This window comes from Salmo salar, chromosome ssa10, assembly GCF_905237065.1.
Source record: "Salmo salar chromosome ssa10, Ssal_v3.1, whole genome shotgun sequence".
Lineage (NCBI taxonomy): Eukaryota > Metazoa > Chordata > Actinopteri > Salmoniformes > Salmonidae > Salmo > Salmo salar.
In genome coordinates this window covers 83,369,582-83,392,025 of record NC_059451.1, presented here as the reverse complement: position 1 = coordinate 83,392,025, position 22,444 = coordinate 83,369,582, and the positions used below count along the sequence as shown (strand labels likewise).

Sequence of the window (22,444 nt, the reverse complement as noted above, 5' to 3'; positions counted from 1 at the left end):
TTGTGGACATATGCTGTAATGACTGCTGCAGTAATTCGCAATAGGTGTTACAATAAGCGTGTAGGACAGACTCCACACTACATGTTTACTGGGAGAAAGCCTGATCTTTCAAAGATGAAAGAATTTGGATCTGTTTGCTATGCATATAGACAGAACAAGAAAAAGTTAGACTCAAGATGTGAAAAGGGTATTTTTGTCGGGTATGATAAAAATAGTCCAGCATACCTAGTCTACTACCCAGACACTGGGAAAGTTCTTAAAAACAGATTAGTCAAGTGTGTTACAAAAGGTGTAGTCGAACACCAAACTCAGACAGATTTGGAAATCAGTGATGATCTTCATGGGGAGAGATTTGAAAACCCCATGCCGAAAGCCAAGATGGCAGATCAAAACTCAGAAGTGCAAATTGAGACTTCAGATGGTCAGAGTCCACGCTATCCAGACAGAACGAGGAAGAAACCCCAGTACTTAAAAGACTATGAGTGTAAAGTGAAATGTGATGACCAGATACCACCTAGTGTTGAATACTGCTACAAAGTAATGTGCAATGCACCACAAACCTTCAAAGAAGCAATGATTTCACCAAAATCAGAGATTTGGGCTACTGCTATGAAGGAGGAGATGGATTCCCTTAGGGGAAATGATACATTCACATTAACCACACTGCCAGATGGTAGAAATGCAGTGGTGGGCAGGTGGGTCTATGCGGTCAAAAACAATTCAGATGAGACTGAGACATACAAGGCAAGATATGTTGCAAAGGGGTATAGTCAAGTGGCAGGAATAGACTATAAGGAGACTTTTTCTCCAACTGCAAATATGACATCAGTACGCTGTTTGATGCAGCTAGCAGCTCAGTATGACTTAGAGTTACATCAGATGGATGTCAAAACAGCATATCTACATGCTCCTATTGACTGTGAAGTGTACATGGAGCAACCAGAGGGTTTTGAAGTCAGGTCAGATACAGGTGAGCAACTAGTCTGCAAACTGAACAAGTCACTGTACGGCCTGAAACAGTCAGGAAGGAACTGGAACAAAATGTTGCATGATCACCTTAGTGAAAATGGTTTTACACAGAACCCAGCTGATCACTATGTTTATAACAAACAAACTGCAACAGAAAGGATCATTTTGATCATTTGGGTCGATGATCTAATTATCGCTGCTAGTGATAGTGACTCACTCACAAGTGTAAAAGAAATGTTAAGTGAAAAATTTAAGATGAAAGATCTTGGGAGGCTTGGACATTTCCTAGGCATTGATTTTACACAAAGTGAAGGGAAAATAAAGATGAACCAAACAAGGTACATAACCAAGATACTGGAAAGGTTTGGTATGTCAGACTGTAAAACAAGGTCAACACCATGTGAACAAAAACTAAACTTTGATGGTGATGGTGAACTTATTGATTCAAAAAGGTATCGTGAAGTGATAGGCAGCTTGATATATGTGATGACATGTACAAGACCGGATATCAGTTGGATTGTCAGCAAGCTGTCACAATACCTATCAGAACCAAAAGAGCAACACTGGATAACAGCTAAACATGTGTTGAGGTACTTGAAGGGAACAATGAATCAGGAGTTGTGTTACAAAAAGGGGGTGGAAAAACTCAACCTCGTAGCATATAGTGATGCTGATTGGGCAGCAGATCAAAGTGACAGACGAAGCATAACAGGTTATTGCTTTAGTTTAACTAAATGTGGACCTGTCATTTCATGGAGGTCTAAGAAGCAGCCAACAGTAGCTTTATCTACATGTGAAGCAGAGTACATGGCACTGGCTGCTACTACACAAGAAAGTTTGTACCTTGTACAGTTATTGGGCGAGATGGATAGTGAGTGCCAATATACACCAGTAACAATCTTTGAAGATAACCAAGGTGCAATTGCTCTGTCAAAGAACCCAGTATGTCGTCAGAGATGTAAACATGTCGACATCAGATATAATTTCATTCGATCTGCACTCAGTGATGGTAAAATAAGTATTGAATATTGTCCAACGGCAGACATGGCTGCAGATGTTTTGACTAAACCTGTAACGAAGTTCAAAAATGAAAAATTCTTGGGTTACATGTTTGGAATATAAACTGACATTTGTGAGATGAATAACTGTAAGCTAAATGTGTTGATAAAGTTAGGTTGAATACGACTTGTACAGTATAAGAGCAAGTGGGGGTGTTGGCATGTGGACTAATATGTTGTTGAGTTGTGTTCTTACACTGGTACAGTCATGCCCTATGAGAGATGTATGACTGCGCATGTGCGAAAATAAATAAAGTGCATTTTCCCCCGTTCTGGTTAAAACACCAATGATGAACATGTGTGTTTATTCCTCCGTTAAGTAAACCGGTATTCCTGTCCTGAAGATGTCAGCACCAACAGGTTCAATGAGACCTTTCAGCAATCCATACTCAGTTGGACCCAAAACACTGAGAAAAACGTCTGCTTTCTTTTCATCTTTGATTTCATTTGCAGCCAGCCAACGCTCAAAACGCTCCAAATAGGAATCAAAATCCTCTTTTGTAGCCTCAAACTCTGGTACTCGACCAATGGTTGCCATTTTCACCGTTAATTGTTCAGTTTCCTCATTCCTTGTATTCCTTAATTTTCTGTGTTACGTTTCTTCTTCCATTTTTTTTTAAAACAATATTTCTCCACTGAGATCGCCTAATTTCAATGGGTTCAATGACAGTTTTTTTTATTTAACCACCAGAGGGCAGTGTCGCTATTCGGGACTCCAATAGTCTTGCTACTTGGCAGCTCCTGAACACTGTACCTACTAGCAGTGCTTAGCCTTTTCTACTGGCGAAAGAAAATAAAAAAATAACTGACGAAGTACATAATTATTTTGAGTTTCATTACTCACGCAACATTCTTCCCTTCAAGCAATGTCCGTTTAAGAAGTTTAACTGTAATATTTGTGTTGTGGAGAAATGACCAGGCAGGAGACGTGAGTAGTTAGTTTTAGTTTAGACAAAACCCCCGGCACAATAGTGCGCATGTGCATTTCATATTAGGTCTAGTAACGTAACACTGCTTAGTAACAGTATAGTAACTAATATAAACAGATGTAGATCCCAGATACTACAGGTATAATTTGTATGTATAATAGTAATATTTAAAATTACTAAATCGGGTAATTGTGTATACATTTATTTAAATTTGCATCGGGCCGATTCTGGGGGGATTCTGGTAAAATGTTGGAAAAGTTGCCTGAATTCCGGTAGACAGAAACGGCCCGATTCTGGGAAGTCGTTCATTTTGATTCCGGCCGAGTCCGACACCCGATTCCCGGGCCGATTCAATCAGTTCCGGCCCCCTGGAAGAGGGTCGCTTCTGGGCCGATTCCTCATTGCTTGCTGGGAACCCATGCTAGTTGATGCATCTTAAAATCAACTATCTTTCTTAATTTCTAACATATATTTTAATCTGTCACATGAAACAAAAGGTGCACTTTTGAGAAAACAAGTTTTTCCAACTAATTGCATTTTGGAACATTCACAGGTAGCTTACAGCCATGTGCACATTCTTGAGTTTATAATATACATTACTCAGGTTATAATATGAAAAAATACAACTTTATCAAAATTTTAAGCTAAATGGTCTGATCTGTTGCATCAGCCTCATTGCTGTTTTATATTTTTGTTGTCTCAGAACGGTCCCATAGACTGTTTTGAACCGTAGACATTTTTCGACAGTAAGACATACATTTTGTGCCCTTGTCAAAATTGGAAAGATGTTTTGACTTTGTGGCGGAGTTATCTAGTGGAAATCGGGTCAATCGGCAAATGTAGAAATCTCTGTTATTTCCTGGTTGCTGAAATTCTACACTGTTCGCTTAATTTCAATGTTAATATTGTAGGGAATCATTGTACCATCTAAGTCGCTGTGAAATATCTTTTCAATAACTAAACATTTCGTTTTTACAGCTGTTTGAAGCTGGTGGACCAAAACTGAAAGTAAAAGGCTCAAGCACGTTACTAATGTTACAGGGAAATGAGATGCAGCGGAAGGGGAGATTTGTTTTCAATGCATCCTAGTGCTGTTGCAATTCACCTGCTTCCACATAGGGCAGAAATTATATTTGTATTTATTTTATTTAACTAGGCAAGTCAGTTAAGAACAAATTCTTATTTATAATGACAGCCAAACCCTACCCCGGATGATGCTGGGCCAATTGTGCACTGCCCTATTGGACTCCCAAATCACAGCTGGTTGTGATACAGCCTGGAATTGAACCAGAGTCTGTAGTGATGCCTCTAGCCAGGGGCGAAAATCTGATATCAACTTTGGAGGGGACAATTACATTACATTTTGAAAGAGCAATTCCTGAGGGGGACACCAAAAGTAGTGCTGTAACACATAGCCTACGTTTAATATGGTAAATGTATATTGAGGAACCAAAGAAATAAGGTGTTTGCTGTACTCCTAACTACCGGTACCCAAAACTACACAACTAATCACAACAGCAATACCATTGCCTTTAACAAATCTTAGTTCAGTCACCAGTTTAAGTTGCGAGTGGGGGTATCCATGGCATTTTCCAATTATGTTCCTATTTTACAAGTCAAAAAAATTGATTACCTTTCATAATGTTGCCAAACAAAGACTCAACAAACTTACCTGAGACTCCCTGTCTCTGCCAGTCTGTCCCTGCATATCTGTCCCCAACTCTGCTGTCTGTGTGCCATCTGTTGCCTGCTCTGCCTAATGACATCATTGTGAAACATTTCCATTAGAATTTCATTTCTTTCTTATGAACATTTTATCAACTAGTCTTTGAGATATTAGGCTACTAGGGTTCTTACTTTGCGTTTTGGTGTACTGAAAAATACTCTGAAGTCCGTCTTTTTTCTGCCATTTTTCTACCTGGTTGGCTACACACACACAGTATGTAGGTTATTTACAGTAGGAGATGGGCTTCTATCAACTTATCTTCTATCACTCTATTTGGGCTTCGATCTAAAAGGTAGCTAGCAAATGTGAAACGGATTGCAGTGACAAGAGTTGACAGCTGTATGAGTTCACCATTTACACAACATATGCTGCAACCTTTTGTAATTTTAATCGTTTGTTTCATATTGGCTGGCTTCTAACAATAGCTGAATTTGCAAAGCTAGCGAGCACCAATTCAGTGGTGTTTGCTATAATCTTTGCTACCCGGGTTAAATAAAGGTGAAATTAAAATATATAAATAAAAGTTCCCTTGCGACAATTTAGCTTTTGCAACGAGACCATTAAATATATTTAAAACAATGGTAGAAGAGAGTGTAGTTCTGTTCAGTTTATCACTAACCTTATCACAGGGACTTTGAAGCACTAACTTACATGCATGCTGATCTTGGAATAAATTGATGATGGCAAAGATTCCATCTTTGACGACGCCACATAAATGGAATAGGTACTAGCTAGCTTAATAGTTAATATTTGCGCGCTAGCTCTGCATATTCAGCTAGTGTGTGTGCGCAATTGACTGGATTAACCTCACGTCAGTTACGTGCATTGAGTGCCTTTCAGACAGTAGATACGACCTCTACGTTACCTCGCAAGCTAAGGAACTGGCAGTGGATCAAACCATTGTGAGGCAAAGGGTGGGGGGGTCGCAATCTTTTGAAACTTAAAAACGAGCTATTAAGTGTCTATAATCAGCACAATTTCTTTCATTGCGTATTATTAATATTATTTAAATTACATAGTTATGTTTCAGTGATATATTGGGGGGGACAAATCATATTTTTCCCAGGATGGGGGGGTCCCCCCGTCCCCCCCCGGGATTTCCGCCCCTGCCTTTAGCATTGAGATGTAGTGCCTTAGACTGCTGTGCTACTCGGGAGCCCCCTATGTGTAGCACCTTTAACGAATAGAGATTGTCTGTAAAAACATGACCAAAAGAACTCGGACCAGATTTCTGTCCTGACTGTTTCATTTGGTGGAAGAATTGAATTGTATGAGCTTACTTATCAAAATAATAAGTTGTTATAATACTGTATGTTGGTAAACGTTTTATAAAAGCAGTAAGGCACGCGAGGCAGTGCTGTATCCTGAATACAGTCACAGGTAAATGGGTTGACTGGCCTTCAAGCGTCGGGCCGAACAAAGCCATTTAGGCTACATGTGACTGTATTCACGACACAGCATGCCTCTTGTGCCTTATTGCTTAATTAAGATGCTACATCTGTATTAAAAAAGCAGTTGGCGAGGACGTTTGCTAGCTTTGTTAGATAATAATGTGCATGATATCTAACAAAGCGGAGTGAGGCAAAGAAAGAAAATATATAAGTTACTTTTTCAAATCAGAGGTTCATCCAGGTCAGATTTTAGCTTTTTTATCTGTACATGATCAGACAGAGCAGATTTTAAGGTTTCTAAAGCACATACAAGTACCTACAAAATCTCAAAATATCACTTTTGTTTTAAATGACAGCAGTTCCACACATTCCTGTGACATTCAAGCTGCGTTGGAAAATATGATTTATATTTTATTCTGTTATATTCCATTATATTCCTGCTATAAAATATGTGGGTGTTGACTTTGATCAGGGCAGGGGAATGTAAGTGTGTCTTGTCTGTTGAATTTCATTTGCATGGTGCTGCCATGTAGCTCTATGCTAGTAACATAAACAAACTCAAAATAAATGTGATTAGTCGTATAAGGTTTCTTAGAACCTGCCTAAACAAATTAATAATTAATTTATTTGTGATGGTGTACAGTGCATTCGGAAAGTATTCAGACCCCTTCACTTTTTCCACATTTTGTAACATTACAGCCATATTCTAAAATTGATTAAATGTTTGTTTTCCCTCATCAATCTACACACAATACCCCATAATGACAAAGATAAAACAGGTTTAGACATTTTTGCAAATGTATTAAAAATAAAAAACAGAAATACCTTATATACATAAGTATTCAGACCCTTTGCTATGAGATGCAAAATTGAGCTCAGGTGCATCCTGTTTCCATTGATCATCCTTGAGATGTTTCTACAACTTCATTGGAGTCCACCTGTGGTAAAGTCAATTGATTGGACATGATTTGGAAAGGCACACACCTGTCTATATATGGTCCCACAGTTGACAGTGCGTGTCAGAGCAAAAACCAAGCTATGAGCTCGAAGGAATTGTCCGTAGAGCTCCGAGACAGGATCGTGTCGAGGCACAGATCTGGGGAAGGGTACCAAAACATTTCTGAAGCATTGAAGGTCCCTAAGAACACAGTGGCCTCCATCATTCTTAAATGGAAGAAGTTTGGAACCACCAAGACTCTTGCTAGAGCTGCCCGCCTGGCCAAACTGAGCAATCGGGGGAGAAGGGCCTTGGTCATGGAGGTGACCAAGAACCCAATGGTCACTCTGACAGAACTCCAGAGTTTCTCTGTGGAGATGGGATAATCTTCCAGAAGGACAACCATCTCGGCAGCACTCCACCAATCAGGCCTTTATGGTAGACTGTCCAGACGGAAGACACTCCTCAGTAAAAGGCACATGACAGGCCATTTGGAGTTTGCCAAAAGGCACCTAAAGGACTCTCAGACCATGAGAAACAAGATTCTCTAGTCAGATTAAACCAAGATTGAACTCTTTGGTCTGAATGCCAAGCATCACGTCTGGAGGAAACCAGGTAAAGGTCATCACCTGGCCAATACCATCCCTACGGTGAAGCATGGTGGTGGCAGCATCATGCTGTGGGGATGTTTTTCAGCGGCAGGGACTGGGAGACTAGTCAGGATCGAGGAAAATATATACGAAGCAAAGTACAGAGATCCTTGATGAAAACCTGCTCCAGAGGATTCAGGACTGGGGCGAAGGTTCACCTTCCAACAGGACAACGACCCTAAACACACAGCCAAGACAACGCAGGAGTGGGTTCGGGACAAGTTTCTGAATGTCCTTGAGTGGCCCAGCCAGAGCCCGGACTTGAAGCCGATCGAACATCTCTGGAGAGTGATGAAAATAGCTGTGCAGCGACGTTCCCCATCCAACCTGACATAGCTTGAGAGGATCTGCAGAGAAGAATGGAAGAAACTCCCCAAATACAGGTGTGCCAAGCTTGTAGCGTCATACCCAAGAATACTCAAGGCTGTAATCGCTGCCAAAGGTGCTTCAACAAAGTACTGAGAAAAGGTTCTTGATACTTATGTAAAGGTGATATTTCAGTTTTTGTTTTTAATACATTTGGAGAAAAAAAATAAAAATAAACTTTTTTGGCTTTGTCATTATGGGGTATTGTGTGTAGATTGATAAGGGGAAAAAACATTTCCTCCATTTTAGAATAAGGCTGTAATGTTATAAAATGTGGAAAATGTGAAGGGGTCTGAATACTTTCCAAATGCATTCAATGGATTTATTAAAATAGACTCCCACTAACAACGGAACACCCGACACCGCTACTCCCACTAACAAAGGAACACCCGACACCGCTACTCCCACAAACAAAGGAACACCCGACACCGCTACTCCTACTAACAAAGGAACACCCGACACCGCTACTCCCACTAACAAAGGAACACCCGACACCGCTACTCCCACAAACAAAGGAACACCCGACACCGCTACTCCCACTAACAAAGGAACACCCGGCACCGCTACTCCCACTAACAAAGGAACACCCGACACCGCTACTCCCACTAACAAAGGAACACCCGACACCGCTACTCCCACTAACAAAGGAACACCCGACACCGCTACTCCCACTAACAACGGAACACCCGCTACTCCCACTCGCCAACAGTGCCGGCATGCACACGGATATAGAAAAGGCTTATGCCGGAAAGAATGTGATAAAAAAATGGGACAGTTTGAAAGGGGGTCATATAAACATTGCCTTTTTTTACAGGCAACACACCGTAATTCCTGGGTGAATTAGATGGGAATTAAAAAAAACTGGACCTCATGATAGCACAAAAAGAGAAGCGGGCAAGAAATTTGGACAAATGAGTCTTCCCAAGTGCGTTAATATCTGTGTTCTTGTGACTGACTAAACTCAAAAAATGTGGAATGTCATATTGTGCAATAGGAGATCATAGGTCCTGCCTCCAAAAAATATGATCTGCAATTACACAAGTAGAGGGCAAACATCAGACTCCAATGTATTTCTTCAACTCTCTGCAGTGACCTGAAATGGTATTTAGGAAGGAAAAAACTACCCAGACTATATATGAAATGCTAAGCCTGCATCTGTCTGTCTTTTTGCTGTGTTAAATGAGGAGCCAATAACTTGAAGACCTTAGGGGTAAATCTGGCCACTATTATTTAACTATGTCCTCCTCTTCTGGGGACACAACAGGAAATTGTCTGAGTGGGGCAATATTTGTCTGTCTGAGCTCCAGATGCAATTATGGCAAGGGTCTGTCTGTGGTGTGTCTGGGTGAGGGAACTCCAGGGCACATCTCTGCAAAGCCCTCATAGTGGGGCTTGTTTCATCTCATTTTCTTAACCCTTCCTGTTCATTGGTAGGCCATCATTGTAAATAAGAATTTGTTATTTTCTGACTTGCCTAGTTAAATAAAGGTTAAATATTTCGGGAAGTTAATTTTCTCCATAAAAAAAGCACCTTTATAATAAAGCATTCCATGCATCATTGTATTTGCAGACTTATGTAAGATAGCCTACTATTCCTAATGTAATGAGTAGATTGAATAGTAAGAATTTAGGCTAATAATATACACTAACTGAATCACTGTCCACTAAAAAGACTTTTCAATGCATGGCCGAGCGAGTAGAGTAGACCTAGGCTATAGGCTGCAGTCGCCCTACTGAGCTGAGCTGCAGGACAGGAAGGAAACTGCTTAGGGATGTCACCATGAGGTCATTGGTGATTTTAAAACAGCTACAGAGTTCAATGGCTGTGATGGGAGAAAACCAAGGATGGATCAACAACATGAACTGTACAGATTTAGCCTGTCAGTCTCATCTCTGGAAAGTTTCCGGTCACAACTTGCAGACTTGTTTACGCTGCTGTGCGTTTTGTTGCCGATCTTACTTTGCTACCTGACGGTTTTTTACTTTTTCATTACCGTATATTTTTACTTTTTCCCTCACTCAACTTTTTTCATTCCGCTTTTTCACCCCGGAGGTTTTATCTGGACATGGTTCGTCAGGACTTCAAACAGCCGAAGCTAAGTAACATTAACATGATGCCTTCTAATTGCAGTCGTTGTACTTATAATATACAGGAGAACGATCGCCTTACGGCAAGGATAGCTGTGCTGCAAGCCCAGCTTCAGACGCGATCGTTAGGCAAGGGTAATTTCAGTGTAGGAAAGGATGAAACAGCGTCTGTGCCACCAGTAAGTACAGATAGTAACGTTAGTATAAACCCCCTCGCACGGTCCCCGCAGCCGGACATCTTTCTCATGGCTTCTGGAGGGAAACGCTGTAGGAATGCTCAACCGGTGTCGCTTATTCAGCCGACAGAAACTTTCAACCGGTTCTCCCCATTAAGCGAGTCGGAGTCGGAGGCCGAGACTTCTCTGGTCTCTACTCCTCCCGTTGTGGGGTCTGAGACGCCGACCGCTCCCACCATTAGCTCTGACAAATTGAAAACCCTAGTCATTGGCGACTCCATTACCCGCAGTATTAGACTTAAAACTAATCATCCAGCGATCATACACTGTTTACCAGGGGGCAGGTCTACCGACATTAAGGCTAATCTAAAGACGGTGCTGGCTAAAGCTAAAACTGGCGAGTGTAGAGAGTATAGAGATATTGTTATCCACGTCGGCACCAACGATGTTAGGATGAAACAGTCAGAGGTCACCAAGCGCAACATAGCTTCAGCGTGTAAATCAGCTAGAAAGATGTGTCGGCATCGATTAATTGTCTCTGGCCCCCCTCCCAGTTAGGGGGAGTGATGAGCTCTACAGCAGAGTCTCACAACTCAATCGCTGGTTGAAAACTGTTTTCTGCCCCTCCCAAAAGATAGAATTTGTAGATAATTGGCCCTCTTTCTGGGACTCACCCACAAACAGGACCAAGCCTGGCCTGTTGAGGAGTGACGGACTCCATCCTAGCTGGAGGGGTGCTCTCATCTTATCTACGAACATAGACAGGGCTCTAACTCCTCTAGCTCCACAATGAAATAGGGTGCAGGCCAGGCAGCAGGCTGTTAGCCAGCCTGCCAGCTTAGTGGAGTCTGCCACTAGCACAGTCAGCGTAGTCAGCTCAGCTTTCCCCATTGAGACCGTGTCTGTGCCTCGATCTAGGTTGGGCAAAATTAAAAATGGCGGTGTTCGCTTTAGCAATCTCACTAGTATAAAGACCTCCTCCATTCCTGCCATTATTGAAAGAGATTGTGATACCTCACATCTCAAAATTGGGTTACTTAATGTTAGATCCCTCACTTCCAAGGCAGTTATAGTCAATGAACTAATCACTGATAATAATCTTGATGTGATTGGCCTGACTGAAACATGGCTTAAGCCTGATGAATTTACTGTGTTAAATGAGGCCTCACCCCCTGGTTACACTAGTGACCATACCCCCCGTGCGTCCGGCAAAGGCGGAGGTGTTGCTAACATTTACGATAGCAAATTTCAATTTACAAAAAAAAAAAACTATGACGTTTTCGTCTTTTGAGCTTCTAGTCATGAAATCTATGCAGCCTACTCACTCACTTTTTATAGCTACTGTTTACAGGCCTCCTGGGCCATATGCAGTGTTCCTCACCGAGTTCCCTGAATTCCTATCGGATCTTGTAGTCATAGCAGATAATATTCTAATTTTTGGTGACTTTAACATTCACATGGAAAAGTCCACAGACCCACTCCAAAAGGCTTTCGGAGCCATCATCGACTCAGTGGGTTTTGTCCAACATGTCTCTGGACCTACTCACTGCCACAGTCATACTCTGGACCTAGTTTTGTCCCATGGAATAAATGTTGTGGATCTAAATGTTTTTCCTCATAATCCTGGACTATCGGACCACCATTTTATTACGTTTGCAATTGCAACAAATAATCTGCTCAGACCCCAACCAAGGAGCATTAAAAGTCGTGCTATAAATTCTCAGACAACCCAAAGATTCCTTGATGCCCTTCCAGACTGCCTCTGCCTACCCAAGGACGTCAGAGGACAAAAATCAGTTAATCACCAAACCGAGGAACTCAATTTAACCTTGCGCAATACCCTAGATGCAGTTGCACCCCTAAAAACTAAAAACATCTGTCATAAGAAACTAGCTCCCTGGTATACAGAAAATACACGAGCTCTGAAGCAAGCTTCCAGAAAATTGGAACGGAAATGGCGCCACACCAAACTGGAAGTCTTCCGACTAGCTTGGAAAGACAGTACCGTGCAGTATCGAAGAGCCCTCACTGCTGCTCGATCATCCTATTTTTCCAACTTAATTGAGGAAAATAAGAACAATCCGAAATTTCTTTTTGATACTGTCGCAAAGCTAACTAAAAAGCAGCTTTCGCAAATGGAGGATGGCTTTCACTTCAGCAGTAATAAATTTATGAACTTCTTTGAGGAAAAGATCATGATCATTAGAAAGCAAATTACAAACTCCTCTTTAAATCTGGGTATTCCTCCAAAGCTCCATTGTCCTGAGTCTACACAACTCTGCCAGGACCTAGGATCAAGGGAGATACTAAAGTGTTTTAGTACTATATCTCTTGACGCAATGATGAAAATAATCATGGCCTCCAAACCCTCAAGCTGCATACTGGACCCTATTCCAACTAAACTACTGAAAGAGCTGCTTCCTGTGCTTGGCCCTCCTATGTTGAACATAATAAACGGCTCTCTATCCACCGGATGTGTACCAAGCTCACTAAAAGTGGCAGTAATAAAGCCTCTCTTGAAAAAGCCGAATCTTGATCCAGAAATTATAAAAAACTATCGGCCTATATCGAATCTTCCATTCCTCTCAAAAATTTTAGAAAAAGCTGTTGCACAGCAACTCACTGCCTTCCTGAAGACAAACAATGTATACGAAACGCTTCAGTCTGGTTTTAGACCCCATCATAGCACTGAGACTGCACTTGTGAAGGTGGTAAATGACCTTTTAATGACGTCAGACCGAGGCTCTGCATCTGTCCTCGTGCTCCTAGATCTTAGTGCCGCTTTTGATACCATCGATCACCACATTCTTTTGGAGAGATTGGAAACCCAAATTGGTCTACATGGACAAGTTCTGGCCTGGTTTAGATCTTATCTGTCGGAAAGATATCAGTTTGTCTCTGTGAATGGTTTGTCCTCTGACAAATCAATTGTAAATTTCGGTGTTCCTCAAGGTTCCGTTTTAGGACCACTATTGTTTTCACTATATATTTTACCTCTTGGGGATGTCAATCGAAAACATAATGTTAAATTTCACTGCTATGCGGACGACACACAGCTGTACATTTCAATGAAACATGGTGAAGCCCCAAAATTGCCCTCGCTAGAAGCCTGTGTTTCAGACATAAAGAAGTGGATGGCTGCAAACTTTCTACTTTTAAACTCGGACAAAACAGAGATGCTTGTTCTAGGTCCCAAGAAACAAAGAGATCTTCTGTTGAATCTGACAATTAATCTGGATGGTTGTACAGTCGTCTCAAATAAAACTGTGAAGGACCTTGGCGTTACTCTGGACCCTGATCTCTCTTTTGAAGAACATATCAAGACTGTTTCAAGGACAGCTTATTTCCATCTACGTAACATTGCAAAAATCAGAAACTTTCTGTCCAAAAATGACGCAGAAAAATTAATCCATGCTTTTGTTACTTCTAGGCTGGACTACTGCAATGCTCTACTTTCCGGCTACCCGGATAAAGCACTAAATAAACTTCAGTTAGTGCTAAATACGGCTGCTAGAATCCTGACTAGAACCCAAAAATTTGATCATATTACTCCAGTGCTAGCCTCCCTACACTGGCTTCCTGTTAAGGCAAGGGCTGATTTCAAGGTTTTACTGCTAACCTACAAAGCATTACATGGGCTTGCTCCTACCTATCTTTCCGATTTGGTCCTGCCGTACATACCTACACGTACGCTACGGTCACAAGACGCAGGCCTCCTAATTGTCCCTAGAATTTCTAAGCAAACGGCTGGAGGTAGGGCTTTCTCCTATAGAGCTCCATTTTTATGGAATGGTCTGCCTACCAATGTGAGAGACGCAGACTCAGTCTCAACCTTTAAGTCTTTACTGAAGACTTATCTCTTCAGTAGGTCCTATGATTAAGTATAGTCTGGCCCAGGAGTGTGAAGGTGAACGGAAAGGCTGGAGCAACGAACCGCCCTTGCTGTCTCTGCCTTGCCGGTTCCCCTCTTTCCACTGGGATTCTCTGCCTCTAACCCTTTTACAGGGGCTGAGTCACTGGCCTACTGGTGTTCTTCCATGCCGTCCATGGGAGGGGTGCGTCACTTGAGTGGGTTGAGTCACTGACGTGGTCTTCCTGTCTGGGTTGGCGCCCCCCCTTGGGTTGTGCCATGGCGGAGATCGTTGTGGGCTATACTCGGCCTTGTCTTAGGACGGTAAGTTGGTGGTTGGAGGCATCCCTCTAGTGGTGTGGGGGCTGTGCTTTGGCAAAGTGGGTGGGGTTATATCCTGCCTGTTTGGCCCTGTCCGGGGGTATCATCGGATGGGGCCACAGTGTCTTCTGATCCCTCCTGTCTCAGCCTCCAGTATTTATGCTGCAGTAGTTTATGTGTCGGGGGCTAGGGTCAGTCTGTTACATCTGGAGTATTACTCTTGTCTTATCCGGTGTCCTGTGTGTATTTAAATATGCTCTCTCTAATTCTCTCTTTCTCTCTTTCTGTCTTTCTCTCGGAGGACCTGAGCCCTAGGACCATGCCTCAGGACTACCTGGTATGATGACTCCTTGCTGTCCCCAGTCCACCTGTGACTATGCATAGATAATAAACAGCGAGTAGCAGCAGTGTAAAAAACAAGTGGGGGGGGGGGGGTGCCAATGTAAATAATCTGATGGCCATTTCATTAATTGTACAGCAGTCTTATGGCTTGGGGGTAGAAGCTGTTAAGAAGCCTTTGCCATTCCGGTACCTCTTGCCGTGTGGTAGCAGAGAAAACAGTCTATGACTTGGATGACTGGAGTCTTTGACAATTTTTTGGGCCTTCCTCTGATACCGCCTAGTATATATGTGCTGGATGGCAGGAAGCTTGGCCCCAGTGACGTACTGGGCCATACGCACTACCCTCTGTAGCGCCTTACGGTCAGATGCCGACCAGTTACCATACCAGGCGGTGATGCAACCAGTCAGGATGCTCTCGATGGTGCAGCTGTAGAACTTTGAGGATTTGGGGACCCATGCCAAATCTTTTCAGTCTCCTGAGGGGGAATAGGCATTGTCGTACCCTCTTCACGACTGTCTTGGTGTGTTTGGACCATGATAGTTCGTTGGTGATGTGGACACCAAGGAATTTTAAACTCTCAACCAGCTCCACTACAGCCCTGTCGATGTTAATGGAGGCCTGTTCGGCCCACCTTTTCCTGTAGTCCACGATCAGCTCCTTTGTCTTGCTCACATTGAGGGAGAGATTTTTGTCTTGGCACCACACTGCCAGATCTCTGATCTCCTCCCTATAGGCTGTCTCATCATTAGGTGATCAAGCCTACCACTATTGTGTCGTCAGCAAACTTAATGATGGTGTTGGAGTAGTGTTTGGCCACTCAGTCATGGGTGAACAGAGAGTACAGGAGGGGACTAAGCACACACCCCTGAGGGGCCCCAGTGTTGAGGATCAGTGTAGCAGACATGTTGTTGCCTACCCTTACCACCTGGGAGCGGCCCGTCAGGAAGTCCAGGATCCAGTTGCAGAGGGAGGAGTTTAGTCCCAGGGTCCTTAGTTTAGTGATGAGCTTTGTGGGCACTATGGTGTTGAACGCTGAGCTGTAGTCAATGAACAGTATTCTCACATAGGTGTTCCTTTTGTCCAGGTGGGAAGTGGGAAAGGGCAGTGTGGAGTACGATTGAGATTGCGTCATCTGTGGATCTGTTGGGGCGGTATGCAAATTGGAGTGGGTCTAGTGTATCCGGGAAGATGCTGTTGATGTGAGCCATGACCAGCCTTTAAAGGAAATTCATGGCTACCGACGTGTGTGCTACGGGGCGGTAATCATTTAGACAGGTTATCTTCTCTTCTTTGGGCACAGGGACTATGGTGATCTGCTTGAAACATGTAGATATTACAGACTCGGTCAGGGAGAGGTTGAAAATGTCAGCGAAGACACTTGCCAGTTAGTCCGCGCATGCTTTAGGTACACGTCTTGGTAATCCATCTGGCCCCGCAGCTTTGTGAATGTTGACCTGTTTAAAGGTCTTGCTCACATCGGCTACCGAGAGTGTTATCACACAGTCGTCCAGAACAGCTGGTGCTCTCATGCATGCTTCAGTGTTGCTTGCCTCAAAGTGAGCATAAAAGGCATTTAGCTCGTCTGGTAGGCTCACGTCACTGGACTGCTCGGGGCTGGGTTTCCCTATGTAGTCCATAATAGTTATCAAGCCCTGCCACATCCGACGAGCATCAGAGCTAGTAGGATTCAATCGTAGTAGGATTCAATCTTAATCCAGTATTGACACGTTGCTCGTTTGATGGTTCGTCCGAGGGCCTAGTGGGATTTCTTATAAGCTCCTTGAAAGCGGCAGCTCTAGCCTAGGTACTTTTATGCGTGCCCGTTCACACATAATGCATAGGCCTACATGAAGTGCTCCAAACAAAAAGCAATTAAGAAATTGACATAAAACATGTAAATGGAATTTAATGAACCAAAACGAATTCCACTAAAGTGTAGGCAACGCAATTTGTGAGCTCTTCAAGCAACATGTCCACTTGTAGAATGAAAGCGGTAGGCTAAATTAATGTATACCCCAATAATATATTGAATAAACTAACAGGAATTACCATAAACAAACATTCTATATTATTGGGAAATGTCAAGGATTAAAGTTAACTGGACTACTTGTGATATATTTAACGTGGCACTGATAAACAAAGGCCAACATGTCACATAATGAAAGGAATGCGCATGGATTGGCAACTAGTGCGTCTTTATCACAATGGCCTTTTTGTAGTTTGTAATTTCCTTAAAATGATATCAGTTTTCACTCTAACTGCCTAACAGAGAATGCCAACAAAAGCATTTCAGATAGTCTGGCAGTTTGGCCCCTTAAACAGATTGTATCAGCGAAAACATCACTAGAGGGCGTAAAAGCTTCGGTCTCGCATTTAGCAACATCATTTGAGGTGGATTTGTGACGCTGTCATGACAGGCAAAAAAGAGAAGCAGGCTGGCCCATATGACAATTTCAACTGCTTCGTCGTCGCGTCCTCAAAACACTTTGAATGAGAAAGCCAGAGGTCCCGCCCCTCTGACCTTTTCCAATGGGAAGGAGGTGAGAAGAGAGGGGACGCAACGAGGCACTTGAGATTTACCCATACACAGAACAGAGCAAGCACGTTTTTCCGTGTCAGCATCGTGTCTTTGTGCTACAGGAGCGACTCAGACAGAATCATAGACATTGAATAGAAAAAACTACGCAAGGACAGACACAGACAACAAGCTAAAAGCTGTGTCCTCACAGGATCGAGCAATGTCTAGTTTAAAGAAAAGAAATTCGAATTCGTCAGTCGACCGGGATGTGGAAGACAAGGAGGTTACGGAGAAGATGCTCTCTCCGGCCGGAGGGGAGAATGGAAACTCGAGCCGAACGGGAGGCGCACCGGGAAGCCCGGACAAGGTATCTGTACCCGGCGAAGATAAGGTTGTCCTAGAAAGAACCATTACCCTGGTGAACGGCGTAGCTATCATTGTGGGTACCATTATCGGCTCGGGTATCTTTGTGACCCCGACTGGAGTGGTAAAGGAAGCCGGGTCAGTCGGACTGTCCCTTGTTGTTTGGGCAGTGTGTGGAGTGTTCTCAACCATAGGTGCCCTGTGCTATGCTGAGCTGGGCACCACTATTTCCAAATCAGGTGGAGACTATGCTTACATCCTTGAAGTGTATGGTTCCCTGCCGGCTTTCCTGAAATTGTGGATCGAGTTGCTCATCATCCGGCCATCATCGCAGTACATTGTCGCGTACGTCTTCGCTACCTACCTCCTCAAGCCCATTTTCCCTGACTGCCCAGTGCCCGAGAATGGGGCGAAGCTGATAGCCTGTCTTTGCATCTGTAAGTATCGAAGCCGATGCAATTCACTATTACCACACTAAGCACGATTAGAAGTTGAAACTGTTGTAGCCTACACGTTGCATCCCACTGGGCACACACTGGTTGAATGAACGTTTGTTTAAATGAAATGAAATTACGTTGAACCAACGCGGAATAGACGTTGAATTGACGATTGCGCCACATAAGGAAATCGTAGTATGCACTGTTCTCTTGGCAGCCGCACGATACTCACCCAAACGGAAGCACTGGGTGTACTTGGCTGCTGTTGAAAAAATACCGAGTTATTTCATCATCTTTGGTTAGTAGGCCTGTAGAATCAGCGTCACCCACACGCCAAAATGTCTCATCAAGCTCAAACGGAAATTGTATTTATCTTTTAGATAAGATAATTCATTATTAATAATGACAATAATAAGAATAATACAAATAAAATAAAAAATCTACAATAGATTGCAAATTCAATTAATTCAGCCTTTTGTCTCAAACACATTGCGTTACACTATTAGGCGTGCAATAAACAGGTCATTTCCATGTGAAAAGACCCATGAGCACCAACATGTGAAGTTCTTAGCAGCATGTTGAATTGGGTGTCAAATGAAAGCTAAGTCTATATTTTTGGGAAATTAAGCCATAGATAAGTTTTTCAACAATTTTCCATCATAAAAATTAGGAATAGGTAATGGCTTTGATTTCTGGTCAAACAGATGGAAAAGGGGTCTTAGAAAACATGTAGACTACCAGAAAAAGTATTTACGTCAACAATCGGTTGAAGTAAAGACCCCTGCCATCTCATATCAACACTTGAAATGACTTGCCTTCTGTAAGTTTAAGAAACATTGCCTTGTGCTTTTTAATGCCTTTAACAAAAACCCACATTTTCGAATTTCTCTCCGATAATGAAAGTTCACAGAAGTAACAAGTAAAGGGTAGACCTATCAATTAGTTATAGTGTTTTTACTGATACCATTTTTGTTACCAAATCGGTAACAGAATTACAGAAAAATCATCAATGGAATTACTGCAATTGAATTGGTTACAATGACAAATCATAGTAGTCACAAACCACAGGGTCACCCTCTACTGTCCTCCCTTCCACAGGCATACTGTTATGTTCAGCTCATAACTGTTTTCTTTCTGTGTCTTGTGGTCAAAGCGAGAGTGTGGAGCAGTCTGGACAACCCCTCCCTCCTCCTCTCTTTGTCTCTCTTCTTTCTCTCTCTAGTTAAAGATTCAGTCTGGGATCTTAAGCACAACAAATTCATAACATATTGTATGAATTGGATTCGTAACATAGCATACGAATTGCACCCGAAAAAAAGGACGTAACATATATCATACAAACTGGATGATGCAGTACACAATTGTCGGTGCAGTAGCTCTGGTCTGGGGTGTTATATTATTGCGTTAGTATTTCAGTGGTCAAACTTGGGAGAGTTAGCTAGCTAGCACTACAACCAAGAAATGTAGCTTTCAACTTGATAAATTGGCTACAATGGCTAGCTAGCTGAGAAGCATCCAGCTGTGATTATCAGCGCTGACGGCGCCTGGTCTGCGAACCTCAAAGCGCTTAAGCATGCATCTTAGATGGTATTTTGCATCTCAGATGGTACTGTATGGGCGCATGCAACCTGTAGATGTTTGTTAGTCGTGTACAATGCTTGAGGCAGTAGCTTTGTTCCAGGGCGTCAAATGAAATCAAATTTTATTGGTCGCATACACATTTAGCAGATGTTATTGCGGGTTTAGCGAAATGCTTGTGTTCCTAGCTCTAACAGTGCAGTAATATCTAACAACACACAACAATACACACAAATCTAAAAAGTAAAATAATGGAATTAAGAAATATAGAAATATTAGGACGAGCAGTGTCGGATTCCGAAGTATAAATATACACTATACAAAGTATGTGGACACCCCTTCAAATTAGTGGATTCTGCTATTTCAACCTTACCCGTTCCTGACAGGTGTATAAAATCAAGCACACAGACATGCAATCTCCTTAGACAAACATTGGCAGTAGGATGGCCTTACTGAAGAGCTCAGTGACTTCAATGTGGCACCGTCATAAGATACCACCTTTCCTACAAGTCAGTTCATTACATTTCTGCCCTGCTAGAGCTTCCCCGGTCAACTGTAAGTGCTATTATTGTGAAGTGGAAATGTCTAGGAGAAACAATGGCACAGCCACAAAGTGGTAGGCCACACAAGCTCACAGAACGGGACTGCCGAGTGCTGTAGCGTGTAAAAATACTCTGTCTTCGGTTGCAACACTCACTTCCCAGTTCCAAACTGCCTCTGGAAGCAACGTTATCAGAAGAACTGTTCATCGGGAACTTCATTAAATGGGTCTCCATGGCTGAGCAGCCGCACACAAGCCTGAGATTACCATGGGCAATGCCAAGCGTCAGCTGGAGTGATGTAAAGCTCACCGCCATTGAACTCAGTGGAAACGCGTTCTCTGGAGTGATGAATCAAGCTTCACCATCTGGTAGTCCAATGGACGAATCTGGATTTGGTGGATGCCAGGAGAATGCTACCTGCCCGAATGCATAGTGCTAACTGTAAAGTTTGGTGGAGAAGGAATAAAGGTCTGGGGCTGTTTTTCATGGTTCGGGCTAGGCCCCTTAGTTCCAGAGAAGGGAAATCTTAAAGCTACAGCATACAATGACATTCTAGACAATTCTGTTCTTCCAACTTTATAGCAACAGTTTGGGGAAGGCCCTTACCCAACATCAGTGCCCGACCTCACTAATGCTCGTGGCTGAATGGAAGCAAGTCCCCGCAGCATTGTTCCAACATCTAGTGGAAGGCCTTCCCAAAAGAGCGGAGGCTGTTATTGCAGCAAAAGGGGGACCGACTCCATATTGATCTTTAACAAGGAAGTGTCCATATACTTTTGGTCATGTTGTATCTGTATATAGTGCCAGTCAAAAGTTTGGACACCTACTCATTCCAGGGTTTCTCTTTATTTTTACTATTTTCTACATTGTAGAATAATAGTGAAGACATCAAAACTATGAAATAACACATGGAATCATGTAGTAACCAGAAAATTGTTTAACAAATTCTTCAAAGTAGCCACCCTTTGCCTTGATGACAGCTTTGCACACTCTTGGCATTCTCTCAACCAGCTTAATGAGGTAGTCACCTAGGATGCATTTCAATTAACAGGTGTGCCTTGTTAAAAGTTAATTTGTGTATTTGAGACAATCAGTTGTGTTGTGACAAGTTATGGGTGGTATACAGAAGATGCCTAGAATGCCAGCATCCCGGAGTCGCCTCTTCACTGTTGACATTGAGACTGGTGTTTTGCGGGTACTATTTAATGAAGCTGCCAGTTGAGGACTTGTGAGGCATCTGTTTTTCAAACTAGACACTCTAATGTACTTGTCCTCTTGCTCAGTTGTGCACCGGGGCCTCCCACTCCTCTTTATATTCTGGTTAGAGCCAGTTTGCGCTGTTCTGTGAAGGGAGTAGTACACAGTGTTGTACCAGATCTTCAGTTTCTTGGCAATTCCTCGCATGGAATAGCCTTAATTTCTCAGAACAAGAATAGACTGACGAGTTTCAGAAGAAAGGTCTTTGTTTCTTGCCATTTTGAGCCTGTAATCAAACCCACAAACGCTGATGCTCCAGATACTCAACTAGTCTAAAGAAGGCCAGTTTTTATTGCTTCTTTAATGAGAACAACAGTTTTCAGCTGTGCTAACATAATTGCAAAAGGGTTTTCTAATGATCAATTAGCCTTTTAAAATGATAAACTTGGATTAACTAACACAATGTGCCATTGGAAGACAGGAGTGATGGTTGCTGATAATAGGTGTCTGTACGCCTATGTAGATATAAAAATCTGCAGTTTCCAGCTACAATAGTCATTTACAACATTAACAATGTCGACACTATTTCTGATAAATTTGATGTTATTTTAATGGACAACAAATGTGCTTTTCTTTCAAAATCAAGGACATTTCTAAGTGACCCCAAACTTTTGAACGGTAGTGTACATAAATGTTAATCTCGGCCTCACGAGTGGCGCAGTGGTCTAAGGCCACTAAAGATTCTGGGATCGAGTCCAGGCACTGTCGCAGCCAGCTGCGACCGGGAGACCCATGGGGCGGCGCACAATTGGCCCAGCTTCGTCCGAGTTAGGGGAGGGTTTGGCCGGCAGGGATGTCCTTGTCCTATCGCGCACTACTGACTCCAGACACGGTCGCCGACACATTAGTGCGGCTGGATTCCGGGTTAAGTGGGCATTGTGTCAAGAAGCAGTGCAGCTTGTTTGGGTTGTGTTTCGGAGGACGCACGACTCTCAACCTTTACCT

The 22,444-nt window shown here is 42.8% G+C and overlaps 1 protein-coding gene across 1 annotated transcript in view; it reads left to right on the top strand.

The window, feature by feature from the left end:
- Positions 1-17,212: 17,212 nt before the first annotated feature.
- slc7a5 (solute carrier family 7 member 5) overlaps positions 17,213-22,444 on the top strand; it is a 29,225-nt gene continuing 23,993 nt past the window's right edge. Inside the window, exon 1 of the mRNA XM_014124400.2 lies at positions 17,213-18,122. Within this exon, the coding sequence (XP_013979875.1) occupies positions 17,543-18,122 (580 nt within the window). The 5' untranslated portion in view covers positions 17,213-17,542. The remainder of the gene's footprint in view (positions 18,123-22,444) is intronic.